The sequence below is a fragment of the Henckelia pumila genome, chromosome 4, assembly GCF_033568475.1.
Source record: "Henckelia pumila isolate YLH828 chromosome 4, ASM3356847v2, whole genome shotgun sequence".
Classification (NCBI taxonomy): Eukaryota; Viridiplantae; Streptophyta; class Magnoliopsida; order Lamiales; family Gesneriaceae; genus Henckelia; species Henckelia pumila.
The window spans coordinates 41,295,208-41,314,541 of NC_133123.1; the positions used below are offsets into that span (position 1 = coordinate 41,295,208).

At 36.8% G+C, this 19,334-nt stretch overlaps 1 protein-coding gene across 1 annotated transcript in view; it reads left to right on the plus strand.

The window, feature by feature from the left end:
* The window catches only part of LOC140864011 (protein ILITYHIA), a 55,697-nt gene extending 36,631 nt beyond the window's left edge, over positions 1 to 19,066 (plus strand). The window contains exons 31-60 of the mRNA XM_073267874.1: positions 1,801 to 1,923; positions 2,021 to 2,077; positions 2,153 to 2,263; positions 2,350 to 2,541; positions 2,624 to 2,797; positions 4,509 to 4,619; positions 4,714 to 4,783; positions 4,923 to 5,001; positions 5,432 to 5,534; positions 5,608 to 5,778; positions 5,861 to 5,983; positions 6,075 to 6,188; positions 9,275 to 9,381; positions 9,465 to 9,516; positions 9,615 to 9,721; positions 9,798 to 9,857; positions 9,946 to 10,060; positions 10,277 to 10,387; positions 10,491 to 10,628; positions 10,696 to 10,818; positions 11,008 to 11,079; positions 14,532 to 14,644; positions 15,086 to 15,244; positions 15,800 to 15,896; positions 15,976 to 16,158; positions 16,756 to 16,950; positions 17,340 to 17,519; positions 17,630 to 17,762; positions 17,930 to 18,008; positions 18,497 to 19,066. Coding sequence (XP_073123975.1) covers positions 1,801 to 1,923; positions 2,021 to 2,077; positions 2,153 to 2,263; positions 2,350 to 2,541; positions 2,624 to 2,797; positions 4,509 to 4,619; positions 4,714 to 4,783; positions 4,923 to 5,001; positions 5,432 to 5,534; positions 5,608 to 5,778; positions 5,861 to 5,983; positions 6,075 to 6,188; positions 9,275 to 9,381; positions 9,465 to 9,516; positions 9,615 to 9,721; positions 9,798 to 9,857; positions 9,946 to 10,060; positions 10,277 to 10,387; positions 10,491 to 10,628; positions 10,696 to 10,818; positions 11,008 to 11,079; positions 14,532 to 14,644; positions 15,086 to 15,244; positions 15,800 to 15,896; positions 15,976 to 16,158; positions 16,756 to 16,950; positions 17,340 to 17,519; positions 17,630 to 17,762; positions 17,930 to 18,008; positions 18,497 to 18,533 — 3,489 coding nt within the window. The 3' untranslated portion in view covers positions 18,534 to 19,066. The remainder of the gene's footprint in view (positions 1 to 1,800; positions 1,924 to 2,020; positions 2,078 to 2,152; positions 2,264 to 2,349; positions 2,542 to 2,623; positions 2,798 to 4,508; positions 4,620 to 4,713; positions 4,784 to 4,922; positions 5,002 to 5,431; positions 5,535 to 5,607; positions 5,779 to 5,860; positions 5,984 to 6,074; positions 6,189 to 9,274; positions 9,382 to 9,464; positions 9,517 to 9,614; positions 9,722 to 9,797; positions 9,858 to 9,945; positions 10,061 to 10,276; positions 10,388 to 10,490; positions 10,629 to 10,695; positions 10,819 to 11,007; positions 11,080 to 14,531; positions 14,645 to 15,085; positions 15,245 to 15,799; positions 15,897 to 15,975; positions 16,159 to 16,755; positions 16,951 to 17,339; positions 17,520 to 17,629; positions 17,763 to 17,929; positions 18,009 to 18,496) is intronic.
* Positions 19,067 to 19,334: the final 268 nt, after the last annotated feature.

Consider the following 19,334-nt stretch of genomic DNA (forward strand, 5'->3'; position numbering starts at 1 on the left):
GTGCTATGTTTGATAATCTCGGATAGATAAATTTGTGTTTTAGTTATTAATCGCTTGTTGAGGGTTGACATTGCCTACATGAAGCAACCTTGCACTGCTAATTTAGTGATTTATGATTAGAGACGGTGTTATCCTGTATTGAAATCAAGTGGAAGTTCATTTCTAGGATCTATCCGACTTTTATTCAATCAGTGAGGCTAGTGGTTAAGTGGGAAGATAAAATCAGATTTTGGGAGGATTGTTGGGCAGGGTTTTCTCCTTTCAAGAACCTTTTTCCTTCGCTTTTTCAGATTTCTGGGGTGCATAATAAGTCCATTTCACACTTTTTTTCTTCGAGATTCCTTCTCATCATCTAATTCATTATCTTGGAATTTGCATGTCCGACGAGATCTTAGGGATGAGGAGTTGAGTGAAATAATCAGCTTGATGTTTCTCCTGGGTAGGGTTAGACTAGTGGAGGGAGGAGAGGATGTTAGGCTTTGGAAGTGGGATAACTCGGGGATGTTTTCTGTGAAATTCTTCTTTAAATCGTTCTTTCCAGAAGCTTTGTATCCAAAATTTGATATTTGTCGTATGATATGGAAAGCTCCGATTCCTTCAAAGGTTCAGGTATTTGCATGGACTGCAGTGTTGGGAAGACTACCGACTTGTGTGTTCATTCAAAAAAGGTTTCCGAATTGTTCTCTAAATCCTAATTGGTGTGTGCTATGCAAGAAGGGGGGAGAGAGTCACGATCATTTGCTTGTTCATTGTCAATACACAAGATCCATATGGTGGTTAGTGCTGAAGAATTTGGGACTATCGTGGGTGACACCACAGACTACGAAGGATCTTTTCATTGCAGATTTAGGGGGACTTTTGGGAAAAAAAGGGAGATTACTTTGGGGGATAGTAGTGCATTGTGTTTGCTGGATCATTTGGCTGGAAAGAAACAAGAGGATCTTTGAAGATGAAGAAGAATCGGTGGATGAACTTTGGGACAAGATTAAATTAAGAGCCTCAACTTGGATTCATAATATCTCAGAATTTCAATCTTTTGCAATTTCTGATTTGTATAGGGATTGGAGTGTGGTTTTGAGTTAGTTTATTCGCTGATTTAGTCCGGTGTGTTTTATTTTGATCATTTTGTGGACCGCTGGTCCACCTCTTGTATTGAATTTCCTTAGTCTATTATTAATATATAAGTTTCTTATCCAAAAAAAAAAAATCAAGTGGTGCGAGAACAATGTGTATAAACAATTGTCAATTTGCGATTGTTCTGCTGAACACGCCCACCTGTACCCTGAAGTAAGCCCGACCTGATGCCCACCCCTAAATGAGTTCCCTCTTTTGCCTGTTCTCAATGGAAATGCCAGAATGGGTTTATTTACTGGTGAAAAACATCCAATTTTCCTCAATAATTTATAGATGCTTTTTCTGAAGATTATTTTATGAAATGGAATGAAATGAAATGAAATGAAATGAAATGAAATATCTATTTTTTTTTTTATAAGAAACATATTTAATATTAAAACTTAATAATAGTTACATAGGAAGGTGGACCAGTGGTCCACTAAATTCACTATACAAGATCTAGGAAGGTACTAAATGAAAACCAAACTCCAGTCCCTATACAACTCTGAAACTGAAAACGACTCGAATAGAGGTGAATAATGTAACCAAGTTGCTACTCCCAACTTAATCTTGTCCCAAATCTCTTCCCTCGAAACCTCTATTTTTCAGTGTCTAGAAATCTTCTTTTGCTAATCCGTCCAATAGAACCAAGTTGATGATGAGTTACCTATTAATTTTTCACTATAGGGCCTTGAAGATAAAGCCTGGAGAACAAAGCAAAGTAGTGTACAATTACTGGGTGCAATGGCTTTCTGTGCTCCACAGCAGTTGTCTCAGTGTCTTCCTAAGATTGTTCCGAAGTTGACTGAGGTTTGTTTGTACATGATGCATAAACAAACACAACTATTATCAAATTCGCTTCTGTATGTTCGATTATAGACGAGTTGCCTTCTTGATTTTAATGCAGGTTTTGACAGATACTCATCCCAAAGTTCAGTCAGCTGGGCAAACCGCCCTCCAGCAAGTAAGTAAAAAAAAATTCTTGTTTCAGTGATTGCCTTGTTGCCAAATATTTTGTGAAAGGGTATTTCTTTTTCAGGTTGGAAGTGTAATTAAAAATCCCGAAATATCTGCTTTAGTGCCCACTCTCTTGATGGGTCTAATGGATCCCAATGATCATACAAAGTATTCTCTTGATATTCTTCTCCAGGTAACTTAATTTACTGCATTCACTTCCATGTTTGTGTTTATCCAAATTGTATAATCAGTGTCCAATTTGTTATATTATATCTGCAGACAACCTTCATAAATACTGTAGATGCCCCATCTCTTGCACTCGTGGTGCCTATAGTGCACAGAGGGTTGAGGGAGAGGAGTGCTGAAACAAAAAAGAAGGCTGCTCAAATAGTTGGAAACATGTGTTCATTAGTCACCGAGCCAAAGGATATGATTCCATATATAGGCTTACTTCTTCCTGAAGTAAAGAAGGTACCTTTATTAATTCCTAAGTATCCAATGCTGATGATTGTTGAATTTCATATTACAGTAACGATAAGTTATTATTTGGCAGGTCCTTCTTGATCCAATTCCTGAAGTCAGGTCTGTTGCCGCAAGAGCCCTTGGTTCTCTTATAAAAGGAATGGGAGAAGAGAACTTCCCGGACCTTGTCCCGTGGTTATTAGCTACTCTGAAGTCCGATGGCAGTAACGTTGAGCGGTCTGGAGCTGCTCAAGGACTGAGTGAGGTTAGAATATCATCTTTAATTTCCAACATGTTTCATGCAAGGGGATGCTTTATTTTTATTTTCAGGATCTATCGTTTGTCTTTGTGCTTCTCCCTTTGAGGCCAATAGGACGATTATTAATATGCTGAAAATCAATTGATTCATTAGGGTTATCTGTATGGAAAAGATGCTAGGGACCTATTCAACATCCAGTTTACTGATTACAGTAGATTGGTTTTGAATTGCCAATATGCTCAGTATAGGCATCAACCAAAATGATTTTCCATCTTTCTTGATGTTACTCTTACTCCTGCAGTGCCAATGACCTGACTCTTACTGGTTGTTGCATAATTAGAGGCCGCTATTATACACTTGGTTCCATGCTGTAATGCATAATTGCATTGGCACAATTTTTTTCCTTTTTTCATTCCAGGTCACCAGCAAACGTAGTAGTCAAGAAGTAAATTATTCTCACACTCCTTTAATTCTATTGCAACATATAGATTAGGGCTGTTATACCGTACCGAAATACCGGAAATTTGGCATACCGTACCGAAATTTTTTCGAGATACATACATTTTTTCGGTATAACAAATTTTTTTTGGTATTTATACGATATCAATATGGATTTTTTTCGTACCAAAGTTTCGGAATTTTATTATCGGTATCGGTATGAATTTTTTTCATACCAATATTTGTAGCAAGGTATACCGAAAAACCACCCCTAATATAGATCACATCCTCGAAGTTTGGTTGTATATTAACTTTTGTATGATGAATATATATACGAGAATTTTCTCTTCCATATTGTGGTGTTTTGGTTGAGACTGGTGCTATGATTCTGCAAGTAAAGTTTTCACAAGTTTTACACCATCAATAGTTCAGTGCTTTGCATGGTTCTAAAATTCGCTAGACGCTAGTCGGACGTCAGACCAGCGCCTAGGCGGATTCCACGGTATAACATAATAAACCACATATTATAACTCCTACATGATAACTTCAAATTTAGTATGAGTTCAAAATTACGTAACTATTAAAATTCCACAAATTTACTCTATTTCTTCTTCTCCATAAATTTCTCTACTTATTTTTTTTTATCTTCCCTTTGGAAACGGCATTGAAAGGGTTTTGTGGAAGGGCGAATAAAATTTTTCGTCGGTGTTTTTATTGGGCTTATGATTTGAAAGCCAAAAAAAATATTTATTTCCGCCTAGGGCTGCCTAAGGCCGCCTAGAGCCCGCCTAGGGGCCAAGGATGCCTTGGCTGGCCGACCAGCACTTTTTCGGTGCGGTCGGCCGGCGCCTAGCGCTTAGGCGCTGCCTAGGTCGAGTTTTAGAACACGGGTGCTTTGCATTCTTTGCATATAGGTAAAGTAAAAAGTGGAGAAAGAATTATGTAGTTGTTTGGAGAAAGAATTATGTAGTTGTTTTATGATGTAATGGTGCCATTCTCTAATCAGTTTAATATCTCCATTATTTACTTGGGTAGAATATGGTATTGTGATTCATACCTGCCGATAACGGATGCTCAAATGTACTATTTGAGATGGTGCTTATAGCTTTAGATGAAGCATGATTGTTGCCTTTACTTCCAGTTTCTCTAGTATGTAAGTTTATAGATTTTACCTTAGTCTCATCTACATGGTCAAGATGCCTCGCCTCCTTGGTGGTTTATTTTCCTTTTTCATGTCGATCGATATGACCATGCATTATACTCAATCCTCCTTTTTTAGGTATTGGCTGCACTTGGAACAAATTATTTTGAGAGTATACTTCCTGACATCATTAGGAACTGCTCCCACTCAAAAGCTCCTGTTCGTGATGGTCACTTGACACTTTTCAAGGTGAATTTTGCTATGGGTGCTTATGGGTGCTTATTTTGGTTTTGTCAGTTTCTGTTTACGATTTTATGTAGTTATCTTTGCATTCTACTTGCAGTATCTACCAAGGTCTTTAAATGTTCAGTTTCAGAAGTACTTGCAACTGGTTCTTCCTGCCATTTTAGATGGTACTGCCTCTTTGAAATCTCATGATGTCTTTTGATGTTAATAGTTGAGCTGAATGTGCAATGCAATTGTTTTCTGGTCAATCAAATTGTGTTTTGTACTTGTGTTTGGTGCTTTAATGTTATTTTACATTTCATTCAGGTCTAGCTGATGAGAATGAATCAGTTCGGGATGCAGCCCTCAGTGCTGGGCATGTATTGGTCCAACATTATGCGACAACGTATGCACTTCACGCATATATATGCGTCTTAGACAATTTTAGCTCATTTAACTTGCATTATGTCTACGATTAAATAATTTTCATCACCAATATTATGATGATGATGATGAAATAAAAAGCCGTGATTATAATTTTTAGTGTGTAAAAAAAAAGCTATTACCAAATGGTTGATTATCAATGTATAAAAACCATATACATAGACCTGGAAGTGGACTGTAGACGGTACTAACTCCAAGAAAGAATGAGAGATTGAATAATTACCAGATTGTCGGAGATCACATGATTGGAGCCCTGTCAAGATTACACTCGAAGGCTGGACTAGTATTTTAAAATTTAAGTTAAATTATTGCTACGATATGACTTACAATGTACCTGTTAGCCATTCACTTAATTTGAAAGCATATGTCCTGTTTATTGCCCGTGTTGTTAGATCTTTGCCTCTACTCCTTCCTGCCGTGGAGGATGGCATATTCAATGATAATTGGCGTATTCGGCAGAGTTCAGTGGAATTATTGGGGGATCTCTTATTCAAGGTGTGTATACTGGTGTTTTCTGTGTCTTTGTTCACAAGTTGAAGCTACTTACAGCATGCATCATCTTATTTAGGTAGCCGGAACCTCTGGGAAAGCACTTCTTGAAGGTGGCAGTGATGATGAAGGTGCTAGTACTGAGGCACAAGGACGGGCGATCATTGAAGTACTTGGAAGAGAGAAACGTAATGAAGTTCTTGCCGCATTGTACATGGTCCGTACTGATGTCAGCATAACGGTCCGCCAGGTATGCATACTGATGCTTACTTTTGTTTTGCTATTCTAGTTATATACTGTCATACTTTTATTACAAGTTCCTTTTTTCACAGGCTGCGTTGCATGTATGGAAGACTATAGTTGCAAATACACCAAAGACCCTGAAAGAAATAATGCCAGTTTTAATGAACACGTTGATCATTTCTCTCGCATCATCATCTTCGGAGAGGCGACAGGTCTCATATCTCATTTAGTCTGAGGAGAATAACTGACACAATGTATTTAAATGTAGTTGCTCTTTGAAATTTGTGTGCTGTTATTTTTTAGGTTGCTGGGCGATCCTTGGGTGAGCTTGTGCGGAAGCTTGGTGACAGAGTGCTTCCACTTATTGTTCCTATTTTGTCTCAGGGCCTTAACGATCCAAATCCTAGCAGAAGACAAGTGAGTCTTTCTTTTCTGCACTCATATAATTTGTTCTTTTGCATCAATTTAACATGGGTTGGAAGAGAAATTTTGGTATGGGTTGAGTTGTTTCTTGGCTAAAGTGATTTGCTTCACTCCCATGATTTGTATGTACCAGTTAAAACACTCAACACAATCCATTGATTTCAATGAAAGTGCTTCATAGATCTTCGCTTAAATATCTCCATAGGAATATGTATTTGATGTCACACCCTCGGCCTTGCATTGAGAACCATGAAAACTTTTGCAAGCAATGGTTAAGGAGACGTGTCGAAGAGAGAAGGAATTGTTTCGATAAGCTCTGTGACGAATAACAGGCTTCTGGAAAAGCTCGTGGTCTTGCGTGATTAGGTTAAAACTGTGGGTGTAGAATTGTGCTTTCATTGTAGAAATGGTTCATATTGCTATTACCTCACATTGTAGAAAATTAGAAATAGTTCATGCAGAAGTTGTAGAATTGTTTCAATAAGCTCTGTGAGGAATAACGGGTGTGTCTTGAAAGCTCGTGGTCGTGCGTGGTTAAAACTGTGGGTGTAGAATTGTGCTTCATTGTAGAAATGGTTCATGTTGCTATCACCTCACATTGTAGAAATATTTCATGCAGAAGTTGTAGAATTGTTTCAATAAGCTCTGTGAGGAATAGTGGCTGTCTAAAAAAAGTAATTTAATAATATGTTTGTTCTAACTACCTCGATTCAGATTTGACCATAATGTTTCCGGATAAAATTAAAACGATGCATCTATTTGTACAAATATGATTTCATTAAACTCACATTAATTGTTCCTTGAATGGTTGCTTTTGGAATACCGGGTAAAACTTACATTTGGTCACCTCCAAATTCAACAATCTTCTCATCCAATGATTGTCGAATATCAGTTACTTGTAAACTTCTATAGATGGCTTCAAGTACCAAAGTGTTTTGCCATTTTGATTTTTTTTTTTATATCAATAACTTGTATCTAATTCTTCCTATAGAAAACTCAGTCTCTCAATAGTCAACTTTGTTAGACGACTCCGACCCGACCTGACTTGTGAAAAATGCATTACTTTTGTCCAAAATATTACTTTTCATTAAAGATATGAATCGGTTCGACCAGTCACACGGACATAGATCCATGAGACCGTCTCATAAAAGATTTCTTTTTCCAATGATATTTTTTTATCATCTTTATGTTCGTTGCTCTATTATCATCTTGAGCATTGGATCTGTCTTTTTATTTTAAATTATTGGCTTTTAAAAAATCTGCAATGAAAATTTTTAGAAAATCACGATTTTTATTTTAATTGAAATTCAAGTGAAACAAGTAGATAAAGAGATTTTTTATAGTTGGAGAGTTATCGTAATCCACGGTGTCACACTCATCTATTAAGAAAAATTGTTACCAACACTTATGTATTTATACAATTAGAGACTCGCAGAGGCGATGGAGAAGGTTACGAGGGAATTCTTTTGGGATGGGGCTGATGGTGACAAACATTGTCATTTGGTCGCTTGGGAGCAGGTGTGCAAGCCCGAGGATAGAGGGGGTTGGGAATTGGGAACATTTGTTTGAGGAACGGGACATTGTTGGGGAAATGGTGGTGGAGGTTTTATGTCGAGGACGAACCGTTGTGGAAAAGGATCATCGTGAGTAAATACGGGTGACAAGAGAATGGATGAGATGGTTTAGCAAGGAATGTTAATTTCAGGTGCTCATGGAAATTTATTTCTAGATCTTAGTCGGCTTTTCACCAATTAGTGAGGACGGTGGTTAAAGGGGGTACCAAGGTCAGGTTTTGGGAGGATAGGTGGTAGGGGGATTCTTCCTTTCGGGATCTGTATCCGTCGTTATTTCAGATTTCATCAGTCCACATTATGCCTATTTCTTCTTTTGCTATGTTCGAGATTGGACTTTTGCTTACTGTTGATATGATCAGGGAGTCGGTATTTTCTTGTCATTCGCGGACCTCTTGTCCGTTTTTTGTAATTATATCTTTATCGTATATAATATATTCCTTTTTCCTTCTCATGGGACTTGTTTCGAAGGGTTCTGAGGGATGAGGAATTAGATGAGTTGAGCGCTTTGTTAGGTGGATTAGACAGGGTAAGGTTAATTGAAGGGGTAGACGATATCAGATTGTGGGATGGGGATCCTTCATGTCTCTTTTCAGTTAAGTCTTTCTTCGAGTCATTCTTTCCGAGTAGCAGCTTTCCCATTTTTTCCTTTTTCAATGTTATCTGGAAGGTTCCGGTCCCAACAAAGGTCCAAGTATTTTCGGGGATTGTGTCGTTGGGCAAGTTGCCGACTTCGGAGAAGATGCAAAAATGGTGGCTTACATGTGCTTTGTGCCCAAGTTGGTGTGTGCTGTGTCGGAAAGAGTGGGAAATGCATGACCACATGTTGATTCATTGTATTTTTACGAGTGGGCTTGGGCTAGAGCTTTGGCAGTGATGAGGTTGGTCTGGGTGGTTCCAAGATCATCGCAAGAATTATTCGCTACAGATATTGGACATCTTCTTGGCAAGAATGGCAGAATTTTTTGGATAGTGGTGGTTCATGGCATATGTAGGTCCGTGTGGTTGGAGAGGAATAGAAGAATTTTCAACAACATTGAAGAGTCGATGATTGTATATTTAAGTTTTTGCTCTGGGAGTTTATTTAATCACAGATATATAAATTAGTAGTTAGCAGATTAACCAAGTAACTCATTCAGGGCTTTCAGTGTTTTTTTTATTATAGTATAGTATATTTCATAGAACATGTTGTTTTAAACATTGTTGTAGTGTCGCGTGGAGATTGTTACAAGAACAATCAATTAGTAGGGTAATTTATTGGCATGAGTAAGCATCCGAAAGCGTAGTATCTAACTACGAAGCTGTTTTATGTTTCTTTATTGTTTGCCAGTAAGCTATCAGCAAGCAAGCAGCGAGTGAAATGCATAAAGATGTAGCTTCCGTATTGATGTTTCTTATTAGCCTAACTTTCTTACAAATGCTCTAACATACTATTTATGGGCATTTTAAAGCCTGCTTTGCTCTTGTTTTCAGATTATTGTTTAACTCCATGCCTTACTTGAGATGCAGGGTGTCTGTGTTGGTCTCAGTGAAGTGATGGCCAGTGCTGGCAAGAGTCAGATACTGACTTTCATGGATGAGCTGATTCCAACAATCAGGACTGCTCTTTGTGATAGGCATGTCATCATTTTGTTTAATTTATGATAGAGCATTGGTTAGCAATGATGTGGTTACTATATACCTCTTTTATAACTTTCAGCATGATTGAGGTACGTGAGGCTGCAGGTTTAGCATTCAGTACACTGTATAAGGTATGCCTTCTGTGTTACATTACATCCTAGTATCTGCTGTAATGCATAGAATTGAGAATTAGAGTTGGGTTTTAAGTTTTTCTTGTGTGATGATGTAGAGTGCTGGGATGCAAGCAATTGATGAAATTGTTCCTACACTTCTTCATGCTTTGGAAGATGATCAAACTTCTGATACTGCTCTCGATGGCTTAAAACAAATATTGAGGTATGTTTTCGGGTCTTATTTTAAGTGGTTGTATGTTTTTCTTTCAATATTTATACGAATAGTTTTGCTTTTTCAGTGTCAGGACCTCTGCTGTGCTACCTCATATACTTCCTAAGCTTGTTCAGCTGCCACTTTCGTACGTACTAACATTTCCTAGCGGTTAAACACTTTTTGTATGAATAGTACTTTACACGCCTTGTCAAATATATTCGGTTTTCCTCTAGTGCATTCAATGCGCATGCTTTAGGAGCTTTGGCGGAGGTTGCAGGAGCTGGTCTTAGCCTCCACCTTGGTACAGTCCTTCCAGCTTTACTTGCTTCTATGGGTGACGACAATGAGGTACGTGGTCCTCTGTCTTTCTCTGAGGAACAGTTTAGTTTGATTTTGTCCATAACCTAATATTCATTTATTTATCTAATGATGTTAAGCTACTTCGTTTCTTTTTGTCAAAGTCACTTCTTTTTTTGTCCAATTGGCTTTTCTTTTTGTTGTTATTTGTGTTCCTTTATTAAATCCAATAGCTTGATTGTTTGCTCTTTTAATCTGAAATCGTAGGATGTTCAACCATTGGCAAAGAAGTCAGCAGAAACAGTTGTCTTGGTTATCGATGAGGAAGGTGTTGAGTCTTTGATTTCAGAGCTTCTTAAAGGAGTTGCAGATAGTCAGGCAGGGTTTTTGGTTTACGTGATCTACGATATTGTGGTCTTGCTCTGAAGAATAATTTTACCAAATTCATATAAAAAAGTTCTAATTTGAACCATATTTCCAGGCTTCAATAAGGAGAAGTTCTTCATATCTGATAGGATACTTCTTCCAGAATAGCAAACTGTATCTGGTTGATGAAGCACCAAACATGATATCTAGCTTGATAATTTTGCTCAGTGATCCAGATTCTGCAACGGTCTCAGTATGTAAAAGATATTTCTCATATTATCAAATTAAGTTCCCTTTTTACCTTCCAATGTTCTCTACAGGTTTCTTGGGAAGCTTTGTTGAGGGTTGTTAGTTCGGTTCCTAAAGAGGCTCTTCCTTCATATATCAAGCTGGTTCGTGATGCAGTGTCAACATCCCGGGACAAAGAACGAAGAAAGAAAAAAGTAACTACACAGACTTTAGCTTTTTTGATTTCAACATGTCGAGAAAGTTGATGGCCTAGTATTTTCTGTTTAATTCTTCTGTTGTCAATAGTATTACAGTTGGGGGTCTACATCAGCTTCAATCATTTCTCTTAATCATAGTAAGTGTTGCTAATGGTGAACTTGTGACATTATGTTCTACGAATACAGGGAGGACCGGTTCTGATACCTGGATTTTGTCTACCTAAAGCTCTTCAACCTGTCCTGCCTTTATTTCTTCAGGTATTTCTGGGTAACCTGTGAAAGATTGAAAGTAGAGATTTACTTATTTCAAAATAGATTTGTTGGTTAAAGCTTCTCTGTTGACACCAAGAAACTACTCTGAGATAGATAGGGTGGAAGAAAAACAGAAATGAGAAAATTGCCAAAATTACCTGGAACTGCAACATACCTCTTTCAAACATATTTTGCTCTATAATTTTTTCTTTATATGGTTTAGTATTTGAAAATAGCTTCTGGAGAGTAGCAGTGTGGTTAGTTTAAATGAATTCCAAACTTTTGCGATTTCAGATTTGTATAGGGTCTGGAATCTGGTTTTGAATTAGCATAATCTTCAAGCTATACTCCTAGAGGAACTTGGGGACCTCTAGTCCACATATGTATTTAACTCTTTTAACTTATTAATAACAATATTTATGTTTCTGATAAAAAATAAAAAAAAAAGTTTGTCAATTTCCTGTAAAGAAAAACATAGTTTGCTGTGTCCAAAATATATATGTGATTGCGGGGTGCACATGAACTTGCGTTCCTGTGTATTAGTGTAGTCAGGGGCTGCCTTGACATTTATGGTGTTTCTGTTGAATAAATTCTGGTTTTTCATTTGCTGAAGCTTTCACTTAAAATTCATCAATCAACAGTAACTAGACATGCTGAAGCCTACCCATCCACACGCTAAAAAACAGATACAAAATAATCTGCGTAACCTCTTGATTGGAAGCAAACCATGAGCTAGAACTATATATGTCAAAAGTTGCATCTGAAGGTGGTTATCAAAGGAAACAATTTTTGTCAGTTTTCTTTGGAATATATTTTTCGTCTGTCAATAAATTGAGATGCCCCTTTAGCTTCTCCACTCTTACGTGCAGTTCGTCTTTTTTTTTATTTATTTAAATTTTGTGCACCCATTTCTTGTGTTTTGCATTTGTGGTCTGCTGCTACAGCTCCTTTCATTGCAGTGCTTGCAAGCCATAACTCCTTTAATTGCCAGAGTTCTTAAAAAAGAGTTTTTTTCTCCTTTCTGAATTCCTTTTATCAAGTTATTTATGTGCTTCAATTGCTTCGGACACAACTTTGTTTTTAAAATTGTCTCGACAGTCGGTCGATATGTCCATTTAATGAAAAATAAAATAGGTCCAAAAATTTCCAAGTGGAAAGATTTCAATTCGAATTTTGTCTTATCATATTTTATATACAAAAGATATCTGAACAGATATAATAATGATGTAATGAACGGGTTATTTAACTTCAAAACAAAATGATGTTTACTGAGTGGGATGCACCATATCACATTGGTTTTTTTTTAATGTTTATTTAAATCAAGTATGAGTAGTTGGTTTAAAAACAACTAGTTGATTATGCTAGTTCTTGGAATTTTCTCCATCTGAGTTGATAAACTGAACCTATTTTTGTTGAGAAGGGCTCATTTTACATTTATTATTTTTGGCATTGTAAATTGTTGTTGGCCATTTACAGTGTTATTCGCATCACTTGATTTTAAATGTATATGCTATGACCGATAAGGCGCATTGTAAATTGTTGTTGGCCATTTACAGTGTTATTCGCATCACTTGATTTTAAATGTATATGCTATGACCGATAAGGCAAAGACTTTAGATCTCATCCGAGATCGGGAGGTAGGTAGAGAAAGGGTGGAGATATCACATATTCAATTCGCGGATGACACATCGCCCTTGCCCTTTGTAAAGAACCGTAGCCATTTAAATTTCTGATGGAAATTCTGTACTCCTTTTATGAGATATCGGGATTAAAAATTAATTTGGGGAAAAACGCCTTATTGAGGCTTAATCACGAGGAAGAGGATCCGATTTGGACGAATTAGCTAGAGAAATTGGTTGTGGGATAGGGTCTTAGCCCATTATGTATTTGGGGGTTCCATTAGGTGGGAATCCTTGAAAAGTTTCTTTTTGGGAGCTTGTATTTTTCAAGATGTCTAAGAAGCTAGTGTATTGGAAGAAAGTGTTTCTTTCAAAATGAGGTAGATTAACTCTAATATTAGTTGTGTTGACTGCTCTACCGATGTATTTTTTGTCATTTTTTAGTACTTCTGGTGGTTAGTGGCGGCCATGGAGAAGATTATGAGGGATTTTTTGTGGGATGGACTTAATGGGGAATGCCATTGTCACTTGGTCGCGTGGGATCAAGTTTGTGGACCAAAGGAGAAAGGGGGCTTGGGTATCGGTGACATTTGTTTGAGGAACAGAGCCCTGTTAGGAAAATGGTGGTGGAGATTTTGCAATGAAAGGGAGTCTCCGTGGAAGAAGATTGCGGTTAGTAAATATGGTTTACAGGAAAACGGATGGGATGCGGTCTAGCTAGGAGTGCGACTTTTATGAGCCCTTGGAAATTTATTTCGAAAATATACCCGGTTTTCTTTAATTAGTGAAGCTTGTGGTAAGAGGGGTAATAAGATTAGGTTTTGGGAGGATAGATGGTGGGGGGACTCATCCTTTCAGGAGCTTTATCCATCTTTATTCCAAATTTGTTTGGTTCACAATCAGCCTATCTCCCACTTTTTCCATTCCGAATCATCGTCCAATCCTCCCGTTCATTGTTGGAATTCGCACTTTCGTTGGGATTTGAGGGATGATGAGGTGATTGATTTGGTGTTTACTGGGGTTCTTGGACAAAGTAGTTTTGATTGAAGGAGTTGATGACATTAGGAAATGGGTATTGAACTCGTCAGGGCTTTCCTCAGTAAAATCCCTCTGATTCTTTCTTTCTGGACCCTTTTAAAGACTATATGGAAAACTCCAATTCTGCCGAAGGTTCAAGTGTTTTTGTGGATTACTGTACTTGGAAAACTACCTACTTGTGAGAGGATGCAAAAGAGGTATCCCACTTGTTCGTTATGCCCAAGTTTGTGTGTTGTGTAGGCAAGAGGTGGAGATCCAGGACCATTTGCTTATTCATTGTCCCTTTACGAGTTTCTTTGGTTCAAAGCTTTGGCGGAGTCGGGTCTGGTTTGTGTATCCCCGAGATCAACTAGGGATGTGTTCGTTGCTGATCTTGGTTGCAATCTGGGTAGGAGGGGTAGAATTTTTTGGATGGTGGTAGTCCATTGTATATGATGGTTGGTTTGGTTGGAGAGGAATAGGAGGATCTTTGATAGTGGAGAATCAGAAGACACGGTTGCTGATTGTTGGGACAAGATAAAATTCACTGTTTCGTTTTGAATTTTGAAGAATGCGGAGTTGAAACTTTTTGGTATTAGAGTCTTATTTTGGGCTAACATGACTTCGGTTTTTTTCTCATTTTGCATGAACTTCTGGTCCACTTGTTATCAATATCTTTCATTTCTTTATTATATAGTTTCTTTCCTATAAAAAGAGAGATTCTACTCATTGTGGTGCCATGTCTGTCCGTGCAAAACATTTTTTAATTTTTTATAAAATTTTATTCATTAAAAGAGCTTACCTGCAATTTTACCTTTTCAGGGTCTTGTAAGTGGGTCAGCTGAACTGAGGGAGCAAGCAGCTTTAGGTCTTGGGGAGTTGATTGAAGTGACCAGCGAAAAGGCACTGAGAGAATTTGTCATTCCAATTACAGGGTAAATAGGATAAAAGTTTTGATTGGGAAATCAAGAAGCTAATTTTTTGAATAACCACTCAATGAATGAATATCTATTTGGTTTTCCACTAAAAAATAATCAATTTCACCAGACATGTGATCGGTTTTTTCCTTGGGAATGCTAATTAAGCGTCGGATATACCTTACGTACTTTTTTATTTACCATACTATGTGTTCTCATTCGATGTCAGAATTTTTATCATGCAACTTCCTTGTTTTATATCAACTAGTGTCATATATAAGATTTGTTCTTTTCCTCTTGGCTCAAATATTTTTTGTTTTTGCTATGATCTCTACTTCTGTGTTCTGTTGTCAAAAGATATTTTATTATTTTTTCTCAATTATCAATTTCATGGCTAAGATACTATATTTATAAATACCTTTGATGGGTTGACATCAATCTTGCATGTTACTTCTGCAGCCCACTAATTAGAATCATAGGTGATCGATTTCCCTGGCAAGTAAAGAGTGCAATTTTGTCAACTTTGAGCATCATGATACAGAAGGGTGGGATAGCGCTGAAGCCTTTTCTACCCCAACTTCAAACAACTTTCATCAAATGTTTACAAGACAACACAAGGTCAGTTCATAATAGGGATGCTTATCGAATCTGGTCGAAATCGGTTCCGGATTGAATTGAATCTTGCATCAATGTTGAATTGAATCGGGTTGCTTGAAAATGGATCCAGAAACATTTTAATACAGTCTTGTTGAATCCGTTTCCGTAATATATTTAAGTTTTCATTGTTTATTTCATAAAAAGTTATATTTGTTTATTTCATAAATAACTTTTTATTTACATATTTGTTGGAATAGAAAAAAAAAGGATTTTGATGATGAATAAATCAGATTTATTTGGGTTTCGGTTTCGGATTGAATTATGCTTCTAAAATCCAATCCGGTATATCCTATATGATTGGTATGGTTCCCTTGCCCGATATCTTGAACTGCTCCGGTAACGTCCCAAGTTCGTAATAGCTAATATTGGTTGATAGTTAAGTGGAAACGCATGCTTTACTAGCAAGCGTTGTATTTTTGAGACATTGAATGCCATCGATTGGGGATTAGTTCACTGCAAGTACTAACGAGATTGAAATGAAACTACTAATTTCTGCTTGATAAATTCCTTTTCCAGGACTGTTCGTTCAAGTGCTGCCTTAGCCCTCGGGAAGCTTAGTGCTCTCAGTACTAGGATTGATCCTTTAGTTGGTGATTTGTTATCCGGTCTACAGGTGATGATCATAGTTTTGTGCTTTCTGATTACTAGTCTTGAAGCTCTATGACATAATGTAGATTATCAAAATTAACCAGGCATCAGAGCCTGCAATTCGGGAGGCAATTTTAACAGCTCTGGAAGGTGTGATCAAGAATGCTGGAAAAAGTTTAAGCAACGTTGTAGTAACTCGTGTTCACACTCTGCTAAAGGATATGATATACAATGAAGATGATCAAATACGAAATTCTGCTGCAAGCATTTTGGGTATCTTATCTCAGGTGAATAGCAAGACTCTTTGTTTCATTAACATCACTTCCTTTTATTTGAAATTTCCATCTTTGTTTGGTATACTAATGTTAATAGTAACGGTGGTCTTCTGCTGATTGTGATATCCTAAGCTGAACTACTTAGCATTCCCAAAAGCTAGAATGCCCGAAGGGTGAAACAAGAAAGAACTATTTTCACATTACATCAAAATAATGCAATGGGACTAAGTGTGACATAAAAGATCATGACAGTCCGTATAAAAAATCATTGCGTATCTGCAGGTATGTGGAGAGGTGTTGGTCATGATGGTGTCTGGAGTGAGGGAGGACTTGTTGACCATATATTATTGCATTTAAATTAATCAACCCTCCACTATAGCTTGGAAGCTATATTAACGATCTATTTGATGCACCGCATTTCTGCAAATGTCGAACTCTTATTAATGTGCCTGTAGTTTTCAAGGCCAAGTTGTAAGTAAAATAGTTAATTTAGTTATTCTGATGTTCGATCATTGGAATTTGTTTGCTTGAATAAATTTCGGACTGTTTGAATTAACTATTAAGATAAAGTTGATCTTATTGATAAGCAATGCTACATTTGTGCAACAGTACTTGGACGACACTCAAATTTCTGAAGTACTCAAAGAAGTTGCAGATTCGGTCTCCTCTTCTTCCTGGATAACGAGACATGGATCAATACTTGCAATAACTTCAATGCTTAGGCATAATGTGTCCATTATATATGGCTCTCCATTGCTTCCAATCATTGTTGATTGCCTGAAAAGTGGTTTGAAGGATGAAAAGGTAATGCCCTACTTCTCTAACTTGAATATTCACCTGTTATTCTGTTGCTAAATTAAAGGATATTTTGTAATGGCCTCAGAATTTATCGACTGTGAATCATATAATTTGCAAACTGATCTCTTCTTTTGCATGGTGTGAACCTACTAGGAGTATGATCCTTTTTTACCGGTTAAAAAAACCATAAAAAATTTAGAAATACAAATACACTGGGTATACCTGGCGATAGTGCATCAGATTTTCAAACAACATCCCTTGTGAATGTATTGTAAGGGTATAAACTACCTTGTTGACTTTGCGCTAAAAATGTTTTTACAAAAACTTCAAGCATTTAGAAGGCGCAATTAATAAAAATGCTTGTCTTGTGGATCTAATACTTATTTTTTATGTAGTTCCCTGTTCGTGAATCATCAGTACGAGCTCTGGGAAGACTTTTACTTTACCAAGTCCGAATTGAGCCTTCTAACACCTCTATGCATTTGGCAACCTTGACTTCTTTGGTATCGGCCATGCAAGATGACTCGAGTGAAGTCAGAAGAAGGGCCTTAAGTACCGTGAAGACAGTCTCCAAAGTACATATATTGCACGGGCTTAGTTTAGTCAATAATAGTGCAATAGTTGTGTTAAATTGCGAATTGTGTACTTTATCCTTCACAAATCTCATAAATAATATTTTTGGCAGGCTAATCCTCAGGCAGTCATAATTCATGCTTCATTATTTGGTCCTGTGCTTGCTGAATGCTTGAAGGATGGATCTACCCCTGTTAGGCTGGCTGCTGAAAGATGTGCACTACACAGCTTTCAATTGGTCAAGGGTATGTATTTCTTGCTTTCCATTTCCCTCATATGCATCTTGATTACTTTTTGCATCAGCTACGGGAGCCAAGGTTGGTGATTCTATATTTATGCACAAGAGTATTTCCACAATACATTTTTGCTTTGAATCAATTTTTAACACCCATTTTTCTCTTTCATCATCCAGGCACAGAAAGTGTACAAGCTGCACAAAAGTATATCACAGGCTTAGATGCCAGGAGAATATCAAAGCTCCCGGAATACAGGTGAAGTGCCATGTTTTATTTTATAGGATCTTGTTAGAGTGAGAATACTGAATCAGATCCTTTTTAGGTTTTTGCCCCTGAAAATGGGATTGAATCAGATCCCTAATAAATTATTGATGCATCATTAGAGTGAATACCGAATCAGATCCTTGATAAATTTGCTGTACAATCACTAATTAAATGAACCAGAAGCCGATGAATAGACCTCAAGTGTCAGAAATGTTGTCTAAAGAAGTGACAATTGAAAAGGAAATGTATCCATATCAATAGGTATTGGATATTGACAGGGGCTGAGCCACTACTTATATCTGGAGTGCCCTTATATTGAAGATACATTTAATGGGCCATCTCTATATCCATTGCTATTGTAACTTGCATTCATCTCTTGTTATGTGATCCGAGGATTCGAGTGAGGACATATTTGTAATCATAAAATCTGTTTGTAGAAACTAGATTCTCACGACATAACTGAGGCTCCTTTTGTGCAGTGATGACAGTGAAGACGAGCCGACAAGCTCTGAATGAAATAGTGTTTCAGTGATACACAGTTTTGGTTTGTTGTCAAAGAAGATCGAGGATCAAAACAGATCACCAACTCATTTTCCTGTTGCGAAGAACATATACAAACACAATATACGTACACATACGCCTGTGATGGAAATGTGATTCTTCGTTCCGAGTGCTCCGATTCTGTTGTATTTATTGGAATATATCACTCTGAACGATCAGTTTTGAGTTAACTGGAACTTAGGGATGGCTCCTAGTTATGATATATCATTATGGAGAATCAGTTTTGACTTTTGAGCGAACAGGAACTTAGAGAAGGCTCCTGGTTGTGTATCAAATATCAACTTTTGCACAACAATAAATCTTCGGCTCTATGAAGTTAATTGGAATGTATTCTTAGAATGTATAATTTATCAAGAACTTCATCTTGGTGAAATTATGGTATGTTACCTAAATTTGTATTTTTGAATTTTTTGTGCTGTATTATTTATTAATAATATTTCTCATGTAATTTCGTTTACTTAACAGTTATTCATATAAATATTTGTTTATTTTCTGTTCAACTTAAATCGTAATTATTATAATATTTTATCATAAATATTAAGTAAAATAATTCTTATGCACTAAGTTCACTAATTTTTGTTATTATTGTTATTATATACATTTATTAATCTTTGTAAAATATGAGAAATAATTGTAACACCCGGTATTTTTTAAATACGTAAATCCGCATGCATAATTAGGATATTTAATTATTTAAATTTTAGATTTATGGGTTAAATAATTATGTGAATTATTTGTGCATGATTTAATTTATTT